Source organism: Ailuropoda melanoleuca, chromosome 7 (genome assembly GCF_002007445.2).
Source record: "Ailuropoda melanoleuca isolate Jingjing chromosome 7, ASM200744v2, whole genome shotgun sequence".
Taxonomy (NCBI): domain Eukaryota; kingdom Metazoa; phylum Chordata; class Mammalia; order Carnivora; family Ursidae; genus Ailuropoda; species Ailuropoda melanoleuca.
This window is the reverse complement of record NC_048224.1, coordinates 13351246-13369481: the sequence shown is the minus strand read 5'-3', so window position 1 is coordinate 13369481 and position 18236 is coordinate 13351246. Positions and strand designations below refer to the sequence as shown.

Genomic DNA, 18236 nt, shown 5'->3' with positions numbered 1-18236 from the left:
TGATGAAAACGTTCTAGAATTAGATAGTGATAACGGTTAGACAACTTTGTGGATATAATACTGAACTGTATGGCTTTAAAAGGTGACTTTTATGGCATATAAATTATATCTCCAAAAAGTGCATTAAAAAAATAATTCAGGGGTGCCTGGCTGCCTCAGTTAGTGGAGCATGTGATGCTTGATCTTGGGTTCATGAGTCCGAACCCCATGTAGGGCACAGAGATTACTTAAATAAATAAAACATTAAAAAATTTCAAATTTAATTCAGCCACGTACTATCTTAAATTTAGTTAACCTCGTCTCAATTTTAGAAAAATCCACGTGTATCATGTGAAGTACACCACCAACAGAATCAAAATAACTTGAATTTCCCTTACAAAGGAAGTAAGTTCAAATCAGAATCTCACTTATTACCTCAATACGCCTGGTTGATTACACCCATTTCTTTTTTAAGATTTTATTCCTTTATTGAAAGAGAAAGAGAGAAAGTACACAAGTAGGGGGAGCAGAGAGGGAGAGGCAGAAGCAGACTCCCCGCTGAGCAGGGAGCCTGTTGGGGGACTCTCGATCCCAGGACCCCAGGATCATGACCTGAGCCGAAGGCATACACTTAACCAACTGAGCCACCCAGGCTCCCTAATTACGCCCATTTTTAAAGATGCAGATGTGGGAGGAATGAAAGGTGTATCTTTTTCTAATCACTATGAAACACCATGATGTTGTTTGGTTATTTTAGCCATTCATCCAATGATTCTCAAACCTATTTCCATCAGAATCCCTTGAGACTTTTAAAAAAATATACAGGTTCTAGGTACCCACACTGGCTGACACCCAAGCTTTCTAAATCAGACTCTATAGAGGCAGGGCTTCAGTATCTATAGATTAAGTGCATTTCCAAGGATTCCCACCATTTCCACCTCTCCATTGCCACTAGCAAATCTGAAAAGAGTGGTACGCTAGGCAAACCACCATTTTGAAATCATCACAGTGAAAATTAGTTGGGAGGTTGGGGGTGTAATGAGGAGCAGGTGTTTGCATGGTTCCAAGAGTCTTCTCCACAGATTGCTTATTAGTTATAAGAGAAAAATGATTAACTCTATAGTACAGAAACCAGACGTCACCCCTGACTGGGTAACCAATATTAAAATCACCACGGAGGGGTGCCTGGCTGGCTCAGTCAGTAGAGCATGTGACTCTTGATTCTGGGGCTGTGAGTTCAAGCCCCACAATGGGGGTAGAGTTTACTTAAAAAAAATTTTTTTTTAAATTAAAACTCCCATGAGGGATGAGATGGACATCAGTGCCTCCAGGTGTGATATCCGGAGAAGGATATGGCATCACTTTTATAGATTTCCAAAATGTCAATGTCATGGAAGACAAAGAAAGGAAGAGAGACTGTTCCAGACTTTAAAAGACTAAAAAGATAGGACAACTAAAGGTAACACGTGATCCTAAATTAGATCCTACACACTAAAAATAAAGAGGAAAAAAGTATAAAACGACAGTATGACAAAACTGGAATATGGACTATAGATTGCTATAACAATGTTAAATTTTCTCATTATAACTGTTCTCTGATTATATGAGAATACCCTTGTTCTTAGAAAATACACACTATTGAATACATATAATCTCACAAATGTTTTTTAAGAATTATATAGAATAGACAGAATGATAAAGCAAATATGGCTAAGTATTAAACTCATGAATCAGGGTAAATGGTATACGGGAGGCTTTCGTACTATTCTGACAATCTTTCCGGAACTTTGAAATTATTTCAAAATAATAAGTTAAAAAGATAGACCTTCGAAACTCCCCAGGACTCTTTAACTAAATCCCAAAGTCTCTGCCATGGTCTTGTGTATTCTAGGCCATGCCCCCTCTCCCGGGCCTCCATCTCAGCCTCTCCCTCCCTTGAACACGCAGCTCCAGCCACTCGGCCTCCTGTGCTTGCTCCCGTGCACCAGCTCTCTCTCACAGCAGTGGAGACACACCTGCTTCCACCTAGATCCGCAACACCCTTCCTGTGCTCTTCCCATAGTTGACCCCATCTCATTCTTCAAAATGGGCAGAAGAGAAAATTCAGAGGGAATTTAATGCTGAGAAAAAGCTAGTTATCAAAATCAAAACTGGGGCTACATTTTGATGTCCACAGCCACAAACTGGTCTTAGTGCACTGCGTGTCAGTCTTCTTGGGACCCTCTTGTTCTTCTATGTGATAGACCTAAGGGAGGAATGTGTTTGCCTGAAAAACTAAGTGAAAAAGATCAGTATGAATTACAAAGTAATTCAGCCTTTGGGACACACATTTTTTTTTTTAAGATTGATTTTATTTATTTATTTGACAGAGAGAGGGAACACAAGCAGGGGGAGTGGGAGAGGAAGAAGCAGGCTCACAGCAGGGGAGCCTGATGTGGGGCTCGATCCCACAACGCCGGGATCACGCCCTGAGCCAAAGGCAGACGCCCAACCGATGTGCCACCCAGGTGCCCCGGGACAGACATCTTTATGTTCTTAAAATTAACTCTCCAGGGTCTCCTGGGTGGCTCAGTCGGTTGGCTGTCTGCCTTCGGCTCGGGTCAGGATCCCGGGCTCCATGCTCTGCGGGGGACAGGGGGGCTTGCTTCTCCCTCTCCCTGCCGCTCCCCCTGCTTCTGCTCTCTGTCAAATGAATAAATAAAATCTTTTTTTAAAAAAATTAACTCTCTAAATCAACTACATAACACTGTCCAAAGAGATGGACGAATACACAAAGCATGCATAACTAATCGGAGCAGGGCAGAACCACCCATTACCCGTGGCCTCATCCCCCATTCAGAGCACACCATCTGCCAAAAGCATTTAATATTCCCTAATTTCAGAAAGTACAGCTTGGTGCTGATCAGACCAAACCTTTCCACAAATAAGATTCTTAACATTTGCTATGTGTGCCTGTCAGCCACTGTCTGGCACATCAGAACGGTACGAATTCTGGAACAAGCAGTCTCTGCTCATGAATTCACAGCTATTTCCTCACTTCAGCAAAGGGAAGAGAGATCTTGAAAAGATTGCCGTAATATGAATATGCAGAGGAAAAAAAGAAAGGCAGAAGCACATGATAAAAATTCGGGGAGGGGGGTGGCCTATTACAAAGCAACTAAGAAAATGAACCTCAATAATTAATGAATTGTAAAACCGTAGTTTATTTATTCTTCCTCAAAATTGAAATACCCGGATCTGCTCTCTGCCGCGCTTCCTCTAGGGTCAGTATTCGCGAACGTCTAAGTAACTTAAATATAAGTAACAGAAAAATGGAGTTCAAGCTAACCAAGAGAAAATCCAGACCAAACAAAAGGGGGAGAAGAAAGAAAAGCCTAACTAAAGGATACATTAGTAGCGGTTTTTAAAAGGCAGGATGGGGGGAGGGGCACCTGGCTGGCTTGGTCGGTAGAGCAGGTGACTCTTGAACTTGAGGTCGTGAGTTCAAGCCCCACATTGCGTGTAGAGATTACAAAAAATAAATAAACTTTAAAAAAAGGCAATTATTCTAAAAATTGTTCACAGGCAGAAAAGCACGTCTAAGATTTTGAAAACTGTTAAATGCCTAAAACTGGGGTCACAATGCTGTTGCCCTTGGATTGCATCCTGTGAACAGAGGTGTTTGGTCTGCCTACCCTGTATTTTTAAAAGTCTGAATTGTTTTCCAGCATTCGGTGGTCAGGAGATTTCATATAAAATGTTATTAATACTGAAAGATCTGAAGGTCTAGCAACAATGAACCCCTATTGCCTCATTTCAACAATCCGCCAGCAGTTCTCGCTGCTACCAGCACCCTGGAAACCATCTAGGAAGCTTTGAAAAACCACCAGTGCCTGAGGCTAACCCTCCAGTCCTTCCAGGGAAAGCCCAGGCCCTGTACATTTAAAAGCCCCTCAAGGCGTCGGGGTGGTTCAGTGTTGGGCGTCTGCCTTCGCCTTAGGTCATGAACCCAGGGTCCTGCGATTGAGCCCCCTGTGGGGCTTCCTGGTCATCAGGGAGTCACTTCTCCTTCTGCCCCTCTGCTTCCCACCCCCGCTTGTGCTCTCTCTCTCAAATAAATAAAATCTTTAAAAAATAAGAATAAAATAAAAGCCCCTCAAAAGCTCTACTGTGCAACCGGAGTCGGGACTCACGCACCTGGAGTTTCATGCATAGCATATGCTAAGTATAAATGTGCTGTATTCTTCCAGCTAACCCCATCCTAAAAATCATCAGAGTTAAAGCCACATTTAAACATCCCCATTTAATCTTAAGTCACAAAACTAAAGAAGGGTCCAGGTAAGCAATATGAACTTTATCAGCCATACACACTCTAGTCTAATGTATCTCAAAGCACGGTCAGTAGACTACCTGTGCATCTAAATTTCGTTAAAATGCAGGTTTCCAGTCATGTTCCAGACATCCATATCAAAAACTCTGAGCAAGAATTCCTGCTGCACTGTAAACACTGAAAACCAGTGTTGTTTTTTTAAGAGAGTTGCTGAGGGCTCTCTTCCCCTCCTGCTCCAAATAAGCATCTACCACCTGACCACGGAGAACACTCACTTGCTGGGGCCACAGAATGATTTCTTTGAATAGAGCAATGAGGTTTAAATCTCTTACGTGCTCTCTTGCATTTGTACTTGGCTTGCCCTCACTAGACAGCTTTTCCTTTAAAATGCTCTTTAGTTCTGATCTTGGCCTCTCTATTGTCCGTGGCGGGACGTGGTTTGATGAACTTGGTGCCTTGGTGCTTAGGAGGAAACAGGCTTTTTGCCCCCCAACAGGGAAGAGAGACAAGGAGACAGGATTAAGCCACTCAATATCCCCCCTGGTGTACCCCCGAGGGGCTCCTTGCAGCTTGTATGTGGTACCTTTAAGCTCCCACAGCCTCAAGCAATATTTCTCAATTGCGAACCACAAATGACCTATCTCCAGATCACTGAGCAGCTGGGTAAACACGCTGATTCCTAAGTCTCGTGCAAAACGGACTGAAAAAGAATTTCCAACCAGGGCTTGAAAAGCTGCACTGTTAACCAGCTACCCAGGCGCTTCTTTGGCATACAAAGTTTGAGAACCACTGCGCTCTAGGTTCAACAAAGAGAACACCCTCTCTAGAGCTCCTTCCGTGAAATTCACAGGAACCAGGGGAAGCCACTGGCTCACATTTCTGGTCCTCACGGCTCCCCCCCCTTCATTTCCATACTGGCATAACCGACGCAATTCAGCACCAACCCATTTAAAATAACCACGTATTCTGTCCCGCTAGCATGCAAATTAATCAGGTCTTAGGACAAGAACAAGTGAAAAATGCACAAACTCCAGAACTGTGTATGCTAGCCGAGTCCTTACTACCGTAAAAAAACACAGATGAGTCTCATTCCCAGAAACCTTCCAATTATTTGTCCTAGTACTTCCATTTGAAATTAATCTTCCAGCATAACCAGGGAACACCTCTCAGTGGAGTTCTGGGCTTCTCGTAACCCTGTTATGCTTTCATACACAGCTCATCAGTTGCCTCTCCAAAGCTGGAGGATATCGTAACCAACATGGGGCAAAGAAGGCTCTAAAACAGCATGACAATTTTTATGCTTGACTCAGGTAATCATAGCTCTCTTGAAGGGAGTCTGCTCTTCAGGCGCACCTCGCCTCTGTTCCCGCCATCCACAATCCCCCCTGGAGGAACTTAAGGCTCTTACACACTCGATTACACTCTACTGATTTACCAGTAGAGCCAAGCAGCCATTCACATAAGGGCTTCCATAAACATTATGGGATTATGCCAACTCCGGTGACTGATTCTGGACCTCTCGATGTGCTGCCACTCTAAAGACACACCTCATGTATCCAGTACAATTTCAGCTCCTCAAACTGGGTTCCCTATCCACACCTTGCACCCACTGTCTTTTAAAGAACCAACTAGCAGAGAAAATGAATTATAAAGCAGGAAAACAGGTGAAACGCGACAGACGACTGACGTCCGGCACTCACACACGGTAAGGCCAATACCAGTGTGAAGGGGAGAATAACTCTAACCCTTCTGTTGGTAGAAAATTCCCTTTTACCATCATCTAAACCAGAGCTTCTTAAACGTTAAGGTGCCTAGGGCTTACCTGCAAAATCTAACTGGAATGCGGGTGCCGATACAGGTAGTCTGAGATGGAGGGCGAGACCCCACTCCCCTAACAGGCTCCCAGGTACCACTAACGCCGTCGCACAGCTCTGCTACCCACAATGCAGTGGGCTAAAGAAGCATCAGCATCACCTGGGAGCTTGTTACTGGAGAATCCTGAGCCCACCCTGGCCCTAAAGAAAGAGAATCTTCTGTTCAAAAAGGTCCCAGGCGATTAGCATTCACATCAGAGCAGCTGACATGAAATCTTGTACTCAGGGTGGATCAGAATCACTTGGGATGGCTTGTTTTTCAGCACACCCAGGTGGTTCTAATAAGCGGCCAGCGTTGTGAACCACTGAATTAAAGATACCCCACTGGGAGGATGGAAATATGGAGTGACTGCTAATGGATGAGGAATTTGGGGGCATGTGAAAATGTCCTAAAATTATGGCAATGGTTGTGTGAATATACAAAACAAAACAAAACAAAAAAACCCCACTGAACTGTATACCTTAAATGGGTCAATCCTGTGGTATGTGAATTATATCTCAATAAAACTGTTATATAAAAATTTAAAACTTTAATGGCTTTCCTATTTTAAAATAAATAGCTCCCACTGAACAACAATAAAATGGAATTCTTTTCTCTCTCTTTAAGATTTTATTTATTTATTTTTAGAGAGACAGAGAGTGTGTGAACATAAAAGCAAGGGGAGGGGCAGAATGTGGGGAGAGAATCTTAAGCAAACTCCATGCCGAGCTGAGCTCCAGGCGGAGCTCGATCTCAGGACCCTGAGATCATGACCTGAGCCGAAACCCAAAGTTGGACACTTCATCAACTTAGCCACCCAGGTGCCCCTGGAATTATCTTCTATCCTGGAACTCTGGTCCAAGAGTTTGAAATTCTTAAAAAAGAAAAAAAGAAAAAAAAAACAGATATTTATATGACTCATCAAAAAATACTAAGATCTGCTCATCTTCTTCTTAGGTTCAATTCTGATTAAGGCAATGGATGAAAGAGAAACCTGAAATGAAAACTTTGTTATGTCATACAGCACCACAATATATAAGAAAAAAAAAAAGGGAAGAAAAGCATATTACCATTTTGGAAAAGTTTGCTCTACACACCCCAAGTTTCCAGGGTATTTTCAAAAAAATAATTTTCCTTTTGCTTACCAATTTGAAAATAAATTAACTTATGAATTTACTAATAAGTTAATAATGAATTAACTAATTCAATGTACTACATTCTTCCAAATTTTCTGTATGTTTGAAGGTATTCAAAAAAATATGTTAGGAAAAAAATACATAAAATGAAAATCTGCCCTTGTTAAAAAATTAGCTTAAACTCTCAGTAATATACTCAATAAAAAAGATGATAAATAGGGGACACCGGGGTCGCTCAGTTGGTTAAGCGGCTGCCTTCGGCTCAGGTCATGATCCCAGAATCCTGGGATCCAGCCCCGAATCAGGCTCCCTGCTCAGTGGGGAGTCTACTTCTCCCTCTCCCTCTGCCCCTACACCCTGCTCATGTATTATCTCCCTCTCTCCCTCTCTCAATGAATAAAACCTTTTATTTTTTTTTTTAAAGATTTTATTTATTTATCTGAGAGAGAGAGTGAGAGTGCACAAGCAGGGGGAATGGCAGAGGGAGAAGCAGATTCCCCGCTGAGCAGGGAGCCCAACACTCGGGGCTCGATCCCAGGACTCTACAACATATACTAGTTACAGGGCATCTTCTGGGGCGCTCTGCTCACTAAGTAGGAGCCCCTCTCTTAAGAACTGGTTTTCTGGGTCCTTCAAGGTAATGGTTAGGGTCACCTTCACAAGTAAGTATGATCCTTCCCTCGTCCAAACTCAATAAAATCCAATGCATTTCACTATTATTGTTGTTATGTGTATTTAATTTTAACAAAACTCTACCATGTTACATTATATAGATGACAAAGAGAAGGCAAATCAATGTTCCTACCTACTAACCTTGCCCTGGGTATTAACCCTTAAATAATCTATTACTTTTTATAGTACCCTCCTACCTAACCTAAACCCCTCCTGCTTTCAGTACACCTGCTCAATCAACTCTTCAGTTTTCACAGGATTGGGAAGATGGTTATAGATATCCCAGAGTAGAAAGAATTTTGGGTAACAGATTCCAATTCCACAGAAGCAACTGCGAAACCCACAATGGTGATATCAGCATGTTTTCAACTCTATCTCCCTCTTCCATGTCTTTGAAATACCAACTTCCTAAGAGGTCCAAGACCCACCATCACTGTTGAATTAAACAACTAATTCTTAATTGATTACATATCTGTTCATAACGTAGTTAACAATTCACACGCACACACACGCAATTTGTTTTAAAGGAAAAATTGCATACCTAATAGTATATAAATTCCGAATGTTCTTCTCCCCACCTTGTCCTTCCTTAAGAGCTTGCATTTGTAATAATTTCATAATGGCTTTTATCAAGCCATGTGTATTCCTGTAAAGAAATATAACAAATTGTTAAATGCAATACATATAAAGTGAATATTCTAATCAGGTGCTTAAATCTACCATTTTTAAATAATTGAACACTCGCCACCCACGCTGAACTGTAACCATCCACATGCACCCACCTCATTCCACAGTACAGCCAAGAGGCCCAAAGGTAGAGCTCTCATCCAACACATTTGAAAGAGAAGTGGAGCCAAAGAATCAAACCACCAATCTATCAATCACCTCTCTACACACGCTTGGGGGGTATCAATCAGGAAAAAATAAACATTAGCCCACATAATTGCAGGCAGTGACCACATCAGTTACCCATACTGAATAATTAAGTCCTTCATTTATAAATATTAGTAGACCATGAATAATAACCAGACATATGAAATGGATTAGCTACTCAAAAAAGTGGGCCAGGGGACCATTCAGAGCAAATAACCCCCAATAAAATAAAGTTAATGGGAGTGGGGAATAAAACCTTAATTTTTTTCTTTATTCTCTGTAAGAGGTAGGAGGATAATATATTAAAAAAAAAAAAAGAATGAAAGAAGAAAGAAAAAAAAAGAAAAAAAGATGAGAATTGCCTGTCCTTTTTCTTTCGTTATTAATTTTTTTTTTAATTGTGACATGGAATTTTTCTCCTGCTTTACTGAGGTAAAATTGACAAATACAATTGTAGTATATTTAAAATACACAATGTGATATATGCATACATTAATGTAATTATGGCAACCATTTTATAATTAACACATCCATCAGCTCACATACTTTTTTTTCTTTTTTTTGGTGGGAATGCTAAAGATCTCCTCACAGGAATTTCAAGTACACGACAGAGTACTGTTAACTACAGTCACCATGCTGTATGTTAGATCATCAGAACTCGCTCACCTTCTAACTGGAAGTTTGTATCCTCTGGCCCACCTCTCCCCACTTCTCCCACCCAGCCGCTGGCAACCCCCATTCCACTCTGTTTCTAGGAGTTTGGCTTTTTTTCTTTTTTTTAATTCCACATATAAGTGTTACCACTCATATTTGTCTCTCTCTGTCTGGGTTATTTCACTTAGCATAATGCCCTCCAGGTTCATCCTTATTGTCACAAATTAGCCTGCCCTTTTTAAATAAGGTTCTCCCTGGAAATGAAGAAGAAATTTAGAAATAAAAAAATATTGCTTGTTAAATAGAAAAAAAGGAATTATTTTTTAAATCACGGCTGTTAATATTTACAGAGCATCCTTGTAAGCTAAGTACTCCCCTACGTGCTTAACGTCTATTGTCATTTACTATCCAAAATACAGTAAGTTATAAATCACTGTTTATTTTTGGGCTAGGACGAGACTTGGACTCAATCCATTGGTAGTATTTGGGGGCAATTATGTGAGGTGTTATTTAGTGTAATCTTTTACATTTCAAGTTTTCGAACTGACATAGGTGTGCCCATACTGTCCAATACAGTAGCCAACCGCCATACATGACCGCTGAGCGCATGTAATGCAGCTAATCCAAACTGAGATGTGCTAGAAGCGTAAAACACCAGATTTTAAAGACTTAGGACACGGAAAAGAATATAAAATGTTACGTGTAATTTTTTATATCGACTCGATCTATACGGAAATAATATTTTCGATACATGGGGCATACAATATATATAACTAAAATTAACATCACCAATTTCTTTTAACTTTTAATATGGCTATGAGAAAATTTTGAATTATATATGTGGCTCACGTTTGTGACTCACCTTTCCTTATCTAATGATTTACTTTTCATATGATTAGAGTTTTGAGAAGACAGGTAACAGACCTATTTTTTTTATTGAAGTATAATTAACATACAGCATTATATTAGTTTCAGGTGTACAATATAATGATTCAATGATTCTATACACTCCTCTGTGCTCATCAAGTGTACTCTTAATCCCCTTTATCTATTTCACCCATCATGCCCACCCACCTTCCCTCTGGCAGCCATCACTTTGTTCTCTGTATTTAAGAGTCTGGTTTTTTTGTTTATCTCTATTTTTCTTTGTTCATTTGTTTTGTTTCTTAAATTCCACATATGAGTGAGATCATGTGATATTTGTCTTTCTCTGATTGACTTATTTCACTTAGCATTATATGCCCTCCAGGGCCATCCATGGTGCCGCAAATGGCAAAATTTCAATCTTTTTTATGGATGAGTAATATTGCATTGTATATAAACACCACACCTTCTTTATCCATTCGTCTATCGATGGACAGTTGAGTAGCGTCCATATCTTGGCTATTGTAAATAATGCTGCAATAAACATAGAGGTGCACAAAAAAACCACAGAGATGCATAGATCTTTTCTAATTAGTATTTTCACTTTCTTTTGAGTAAATACCCAGTAGTGGAATTACTGGTCATATGGTAATTCCGTTATTAATTTTTTGAGGAACCTCCATACAGACCTATGATTTTTAACCAATTTGGGGTATCTACCACTTTAAAAAAGCAGTAGAATCCCAGAGAAAAACACATACATCATATTTACATTTCATTCACAGAACTACTGAAGCTAATAAATGAATGCCAGTTTTCTCTTTTTTTTAATTTATTTATTTTTAGTAATCTCTACACCCAACATGGGGCTTCAATTCACGACCCCAAGATCCAGAGCTGCACGCTCTACCGCTGAGCCAGCCAGGTGCCCTTGAACTCCAGTTTTCTAACCTATCTTTCTTTCTTTCTTTTTCTTTCCTCCCTCCCTCCCTCCCTCCTTCCTTTTTTCTTTTCTTTTCTTTCTTTCTTTCTTTCTTTCTTTCTTTCTTTCTTTCTTTCTTTCTTTCTCTTTCTTTCTTTCTTTCTTTCTTTCTTTCTTTCTTTCTTTTCTTTCTTTCTTTCTCTTTCTTGATTTTATTTATTTATACGACCAAGAGAGAGACAGGCAGAGAGAGAGGGAACACAAGCAGGGGGAGTGAGAGAGGAAGAAGCAGGCTCCCAGTGGAGAAGCCTGATGCGGGGCTCGATCCCAGGGACCTGGGATCACACCCTGAGCCAAAGGCAGATGCTTAACGACTGAGCCACCCAGACACCCCTCCAGTTTTCTAACCTTTAAATTCAGTCTCGTTTGGCCTTATTTGTGGACCAGATCTTACTGTGTGAATAAGTAAGGGTACTATATTTTAAGTGAGAGTGTAGCATGAATAGATTATAAGTTTTGAAAAATGATGGCATCAATCAAATAACAAATCCACTCAAATAGCAGTTAAATTCAAATATTTAAATAATATTTCAAGTGGGCTGAGAGGGAAGGTTTCAGATTAATTATTATTTAAACCCCTGCTTTAATTGTAATTAACTAGGGAACGTGGGGCAAGGCACTAAACACCTAGAAGCCACAACATCCTCATCTATATAGTCTAGAATCATGATAATAAGCCCACCTCTTGTGTTGTTATAAAGAATAACTAAGAGTATGTCAGCAAAGAACCTGGTTATTTTTTCAGTAAAATGTGGTAATCTAATACATGCAACTGTATCATAAAGATTGTAATGTTTTTCCCTCTTTATAGATGAGGCTACTATGCAAACACAAGCATCAGAGTTTTTAAATGCTCAAAACTGGAATGTGCCTAAAACTACTTACAAACCCAAACCTAGCCTACCTCCTAGTATTTTCCATCTCTCCTCACAAAACCCTCTTTTTCTTGTTTTTAAGCCACTGTTACTCTGTATCTGAGATCTACTCTTAAACTGAATTTCTATTGAATTCTGTATGATTGCAGAAAGAGGTTACAATAATAGTTTGATTAGGGGTGCCTGGGTGGCTCAGTACATTAAGCGTCCTGGGATCAAGCCCCATATTAGGCTTCCCGCTCAGTGGTGAGTCTGCTTCTCCCTTGCCCCCTGCCCTTCCCCCTGCTTGTCCGCTCTCTCTCTCCTCTCTCTCTCTCTCTCTCTCAAATAAATAAAATCTTTTAAATAAATTTTTTAAATAAATAAGTTTGATTAGTACTGAAAATTAAAACGGTGAAATAGAAGAAAATATAACCACTAGGGGAACAAAAACCAAAGACAAGATAGAAAAATTTTTCATTGAAACTATGTCTTCAAATTACAAAGGCTACCAAGTGCTAGGCAAGATACACGATAAAAATTGCTGACATTTCTCAAATCCAAAGATAAAAGGAAAATCCTATGACCTCTCAGATTTATAAGATAAAATTTATAAAATAAAGACCATTTAAAAAATAATAATTAAAACAAATAAAGACCATTAGACTGACATCATTTCTAATTTGGCATCAGAATTCTCATCTGCAATATGAATGAAGAAATATACATGGAAATAAAATGGAAATAGAATGGTTTATATAACTTAATAAGTCTAACCTCGTCCCCAAAAACTAAGAGTAATGTATGAGGACAAAAGAAATACTTTCAGACATTATACTCTGAAATTCTCAAATAAATGCTCCAGTTAAAAGATAATACATGGTAACTGCACAATTTTATAGACATATCTCAAACCACTGAGTTATATACTTTCAAAGGATGATTTTCTACTATGAGAATTTTATCTCAATAAGTCTGTTATTAAAGAAAGAAAGAAAGAAAGAAAGAAAGAAAGAAAGAAAGAAAGAAAGAAAGAAAGAAAGAAAGAAAGAAAGAAAGAAAGAAAGAAAGAAAGAAAGAAAGAAAGAAAGAAAGAAAGAAAGAAAAAGCATACGAAAGAACTGACAAAATAGAAAGAGACAGACTACAAAGAACTGGTCAGAATGAATACCAGAAGAACTTATATTCAAGTCTTTAACATTTTTCAAATGTGACTATGAAGTTTAAAGCAATTGTTCAGAGAGGATTTGGAAGGGGGGAGGGGAGAGTGTGGGAAAAAAAAAAGAGAGAGAGAAAGACAACCTATAACTAAAATTCCAGATACTTTTTAAAAAAGTTAGTGGGGAGGGTTTTCAGGGGAGAAAAAACATTAAGTTAAGACAAGAGACCATCCAAGATGAAATGCTTAACAACATATAGGAAAAAGCGTTACTATCCAAAAAAACAAGAAAAGCAACAAAATAAGGCTAATCACATAATAGCAAGATGAGCAAAGAATGGAGATATGCAAATCACAGAAGAATAAGGTTCAGTGTTGATGAGTGAATGGGGAAATAAACACTTTCAGGTTGAGTATACATTGGTTCAGTCTTTTTTTTTTTTTTTCAAGTAACCTCTACACCCAACGTAGGACTTGAACTTTCAACCCTGAAATCAAGAGTCGCATGTTCTCCCCAACTGAGCCAGCCAAGTGCTCCCATGGGTTTGGTCTTTATAAAGAGCAAAGTGACAGTATCCATAAATGTTTAAATCCATTAAAAAAATTCTAAATGTATATACCCTTTCTCCCATAAATTCCACTTTCAAGAACCCATTGTATAGAAATACCCTTACGTAGCCAAAAGATTACACTGCATTTGTTATCTTAAAAAATGGAAGAAGAAAAACATGTCTGTCAATAGAGAAATGTTTAAAATATAATACATTTAGGGTGCATGGGGGGCTCGGTCAGTTAAGCATCCAACTCTTGGTTTCAGCTCAGGTCATGATCTCAGAGTCTTGAGATCAAGCCCCGCCTTGGACTCCTGGCTCAGCAGGGAGTCTGCTCATCCCCCTCTCCCCTTCTGCCCCTGCCTCATGCGCACAGGCACGCCCTCCCTTCATGCTCTCTCAAATAAACAAAATCTTTAAAAATAACAATAAAATAAAATATGATACATTCATAATGAAGAATGTTAACAAAGATGTGAACAGATGTATGGAAAGCTATCCGATAGCTATTAAGTGAAAAATGCAAGTTTTAGGACAATATACATAGGAATGGATTACCCAATTTTAAAACACTTAGAATGTACGTACTTACAAATACTTTCTTTACAGGTCTAGAAATGGGGCTCCAACTTCGATGGAATTAGCTGGTTCCTGATTCCACAGGCCTGGTCCTGACTGCAGACCCTCACCCTAGCCCCTTCTATATTCCAGAGGGAACCAAGTTAAGATTTGAAGCCGTCTCTGAAACACGCTAGGAGCCCCGAGTCTTCTAATTTCCAGTGTTCACCAGAGCCCAAAAAGAAATTGAATTTTTAAAAAAGAAGAAGAGACACAATGACAAAAAGGAAAAGTTTTACCACCTAACTGCTTTCACTACCTGCTCGTGCCATTGTTTGAGTTTTCAAAGAAGTATGCACCACTTTCATTTTTCTATCAGTGAAAAAAAAGGGGGAAAGAGATTTATAATCTCACGGTGAGGAAGGACTTGCTGAACACAAACAGAAGAGTAAGTCTGATCTCCTAGATGGATAATATAAGCAGAAATTTAAGTAAACAATGAAATAGCCATGGTATCTATTATTTAGAACCTCTCGCTAGGCACAGTTTGGCACAGACACAAAAACAGGTTAATATGAAAAAGCAGACTTCTGAAGAACATTTGCAGGAATTGGAATTAGCCCTTAGGTAAGCAGGTTCTGTACATACATACAGAGAAGAGTTCTTGAATGAATCGAAGTGAAGGCTTTAATCAGGACAGAAAAGGTCTGGTTACATATAATGACTAACTTACCCATAGTATAATGTGTTACTAGATATTCCCACATCTGTGTGGGAACTGTGCCTCCAATTAAACATGTCTAAAACCCACCTCTTGCTCCTCCCATGCACCTTTTCTTTCCATGTTCCCTAGCTACCTGTTAGGCAAGTCAGAAATCAAGGAGTCACCTTTGACATATTCCTGTCACTCATCCTCATATTTAATCCACCTCAAATGCTTCACCCCCCTTTTTTAAAAAAATTATTTATTTGAGACAGAGAGAGAGAGAACGTGGGGTGGAGGAGCAGAGGGAGACAGTCCTCTCCTAAGCGGACTCCACGCTGAGCAAGGAGCCCAACACGGGACTCGATCTAATGACCCTGAGATCGCGACCTAAGATGAAACCAAGGGTCAGATGCTTAACTGACCACATCACCCAAGGCAGCCCAACTTCACCCTTTCTTATCTCACAAATCCATCTATTTCCCTCCATGTCTAGTGCAAGCAGGTATCTTCCTTCACCTGATATATACCACTAGCTCCCTAAACTCACCTCCTTATATCCATTCTGCCTGCCCAAAACCCAACACTATTTATAAAGATTTTATTTACTTGACGGAGAGAGAGCAAGAGAGCACAAGCAGGGGGAGTGGTAGAGGGAGAGGGAGAAGCAGGCTCCCCACCGAGAAGGGAGCCCAACACAGAGCTCGATCCTGGGACTCTGGGATCAGGACCTGAGCCGAAGGTAGACGTTTAACCGACTGAGCCACCCAGGCACCCTCCAGCACTTTCAGTATTATGTGCATGTTGCAGCCAGAGTGGCCTTTCTGAAACCCCTGATTCCCACTAAATACTTCGGTACATTCCCCCAGCACTCAGGATAAAGACACAAATCCTCAAGATTAGCCATTGTGAACTGCATTACCGGGCCCCACCTACCTTCCCAGCTTAATCTCAAACCACTCTCCCTTTGCTTTTGACATTTTTTTTTTTTGTAAAGATGTGATTCATTTATTTGAGAAAGAGAGAGAGAGACAGCGCACAGGAGCTGGGAAAGGGACAGAGGGACAGGCGAACTCTCCGCTGAGCATGAGGCTTGACTCCAGATCCACGCAGGGCTGGATCCCAGGACCCTGAGATCATGACCTGAGCTGAAGGCAGACGTTTAATCAACTGAGCCACCCAGGGGCCCCAGCTTTTGACATTCTTTTAGGCCTTCCTACGAGCCATCGTCCCTCCCACCATAGGGACTTGGCACATGCTGTTTCCTGTAATGGGAAAGCCTATCCTCTCCTGTTTGCCTGGATAAGTTCTATTCATTCCTCAGTCTCATCTTAGGTGTTAATTCATCAGGACGGCAGTAAAGGGACTCCCAGCACAGTGTATTTTGTCTGAATGTAGTTTAATGCCTAACTGTGCGACTATGTGACCGTCGCAGGCCCTGGTTCTAAACCAAAGGCATCACGAGTACAACGACTAGTTCTGCTTTCCTCACCATGATATCACAGCACCAAGCACAGGTATATAGGAGATAGGCAATAACAATGCGAATTAAAAGATGATAGTTGGATGGAAGACAGCTAAGATATTGTCTTGCTTGACTGCAGAGGTAACCTCTCAAGGTAATTTCTAGTTCTACCATTACATGATTTTACACATGCACACTGACACGACCGTATCTGATAACTTCATTATTAAAATTTGTTATTTAGTTTACTACTAAATAAACCGATATGTATGGTATTCCTAGTTGTAGTTATAGGCCCTTCATTTCAAGGATTGTATATTTAGCAAATGAGGGAATAGAAGGAAAGATAAAATTAATAAAATACCTGTTGTGTTATCAAGCAACGAAACAACCCTATTGAGGGAAGGGAGGCAGGTACGTTTTGTTGGAGCTTTTTTTAATATATCTTAATTCTGGTAATTCTAACACTAAAACCAACTTAAGACTCCTGATAGAATAAGTAAAGTAAAAGATAAATATTCAGTGTGGTAAAGAGAGATTTAACTACTGTATTGAAGACTGCCCACCGTGCAGCTAAACTCACCACACTGCGCATGAACTCCTGGGAGAATCTGAAGAATATTAGATGGTTCCTGTGACTTAAGATCAGAGTGGTCGCGAAGTCCCCTTTGGAAGATGCCATTTGCTTTCACTCCCTTCCCTCTTAATTCATTTGTTATACATGAAAATCATTAAATAGCAGTGCAACTTCTGAAACTTAAATCCCTCCCCCATCTGCCCCCTCCCCCAGTGCTTCTAAAGAGTGGGTCTAGGGGCACCAGGGTGGCTCAGTCAGTTAAGCTTCCGACTCTGGATTTCAGCTCGGGTCATGATCTCAGGGTCATGAGATCGAGTCCCTAATGTAGGGCTCCAAACTGGGTGTGGAGCCTGCTTAAAATTTTCTTTCTCTCCCTCTCCCTCTGCTGCTCCCGCCTCCCCCAATTAATTAATTATTCTACCTACTTTTGAAATTCCCTATAAAAACTTTTTAAAATCATAGGAAAATTTCCTCTTTTTAAAATTTTTTTTTAAATTTTTTAAAGATTTTATTTTTATTTATTTGACAGAGAGAGAAAGACAGCCAGTGAGAGCGGGAACACAAGCAGGGGCAGTGGGAGAGGAGGAAGCAGGCTCCCAGCGGAGGAGCCTGATGTGGGGCTCAATCCCAGGACTCTGGGATCACGCCCTGAGCCAAAGGCAGATGCTTAATGACTAAGCCACCCAGGCGCCCCGAAAAGTCCCTCTTTTAAACACCAACTTTATCCAAAGTTTTCTTGGTAATTTTTTTGTGTGACACTATAAGCTGGTTTCCTTCCCTCAGTCCCCCTGGCAACCAAGCCAGTGGTTGTTTCTACCATTGTTACTGTTTGGAGAGGTAATACGTAGTTTCAAAAGAATATTCCAGAGGATGATGACAATGGAAAACACAGTGGCATCTCACCATCACAGGAACACAGTTATGTTACCTTTGACAATGATCTCTATCCACTCCATGTCTCCTCCTTCTAGCCCTGTCAGAGCAACACTGGTCTAACATTAGTCACTTAAGCACAATTATAGTTCAAAGCTATGGCTGAGCTGGGA

At 40.2% G+C, this 18236-nt stretch overlaps 1 protein-coding gene across 2 annotated transcripts in view; it reads right to left on the bottom strand.

The window, feature by feature from the left end:
- The window catches only part of FOCAD (focadhesin), a 297598-nt gene that overhangs the window by 233829 nt on the left and 45533 nt on the right, over nucleotides 1-18236 (bottom strand). For both annotated transcript variants that reach the window (XM_002918527.4, XM_034663973.1), the window contains one exon: nucleotides 8492-8596. In XM_002918527.4, the coding sequence (XP_002918573.2) occupies nucleotides 8492-8596 (105 nt within the window). The remainder of the gene's footprint in view (nucleotides 1-8491; nucleotides 8597-18236) is intronic.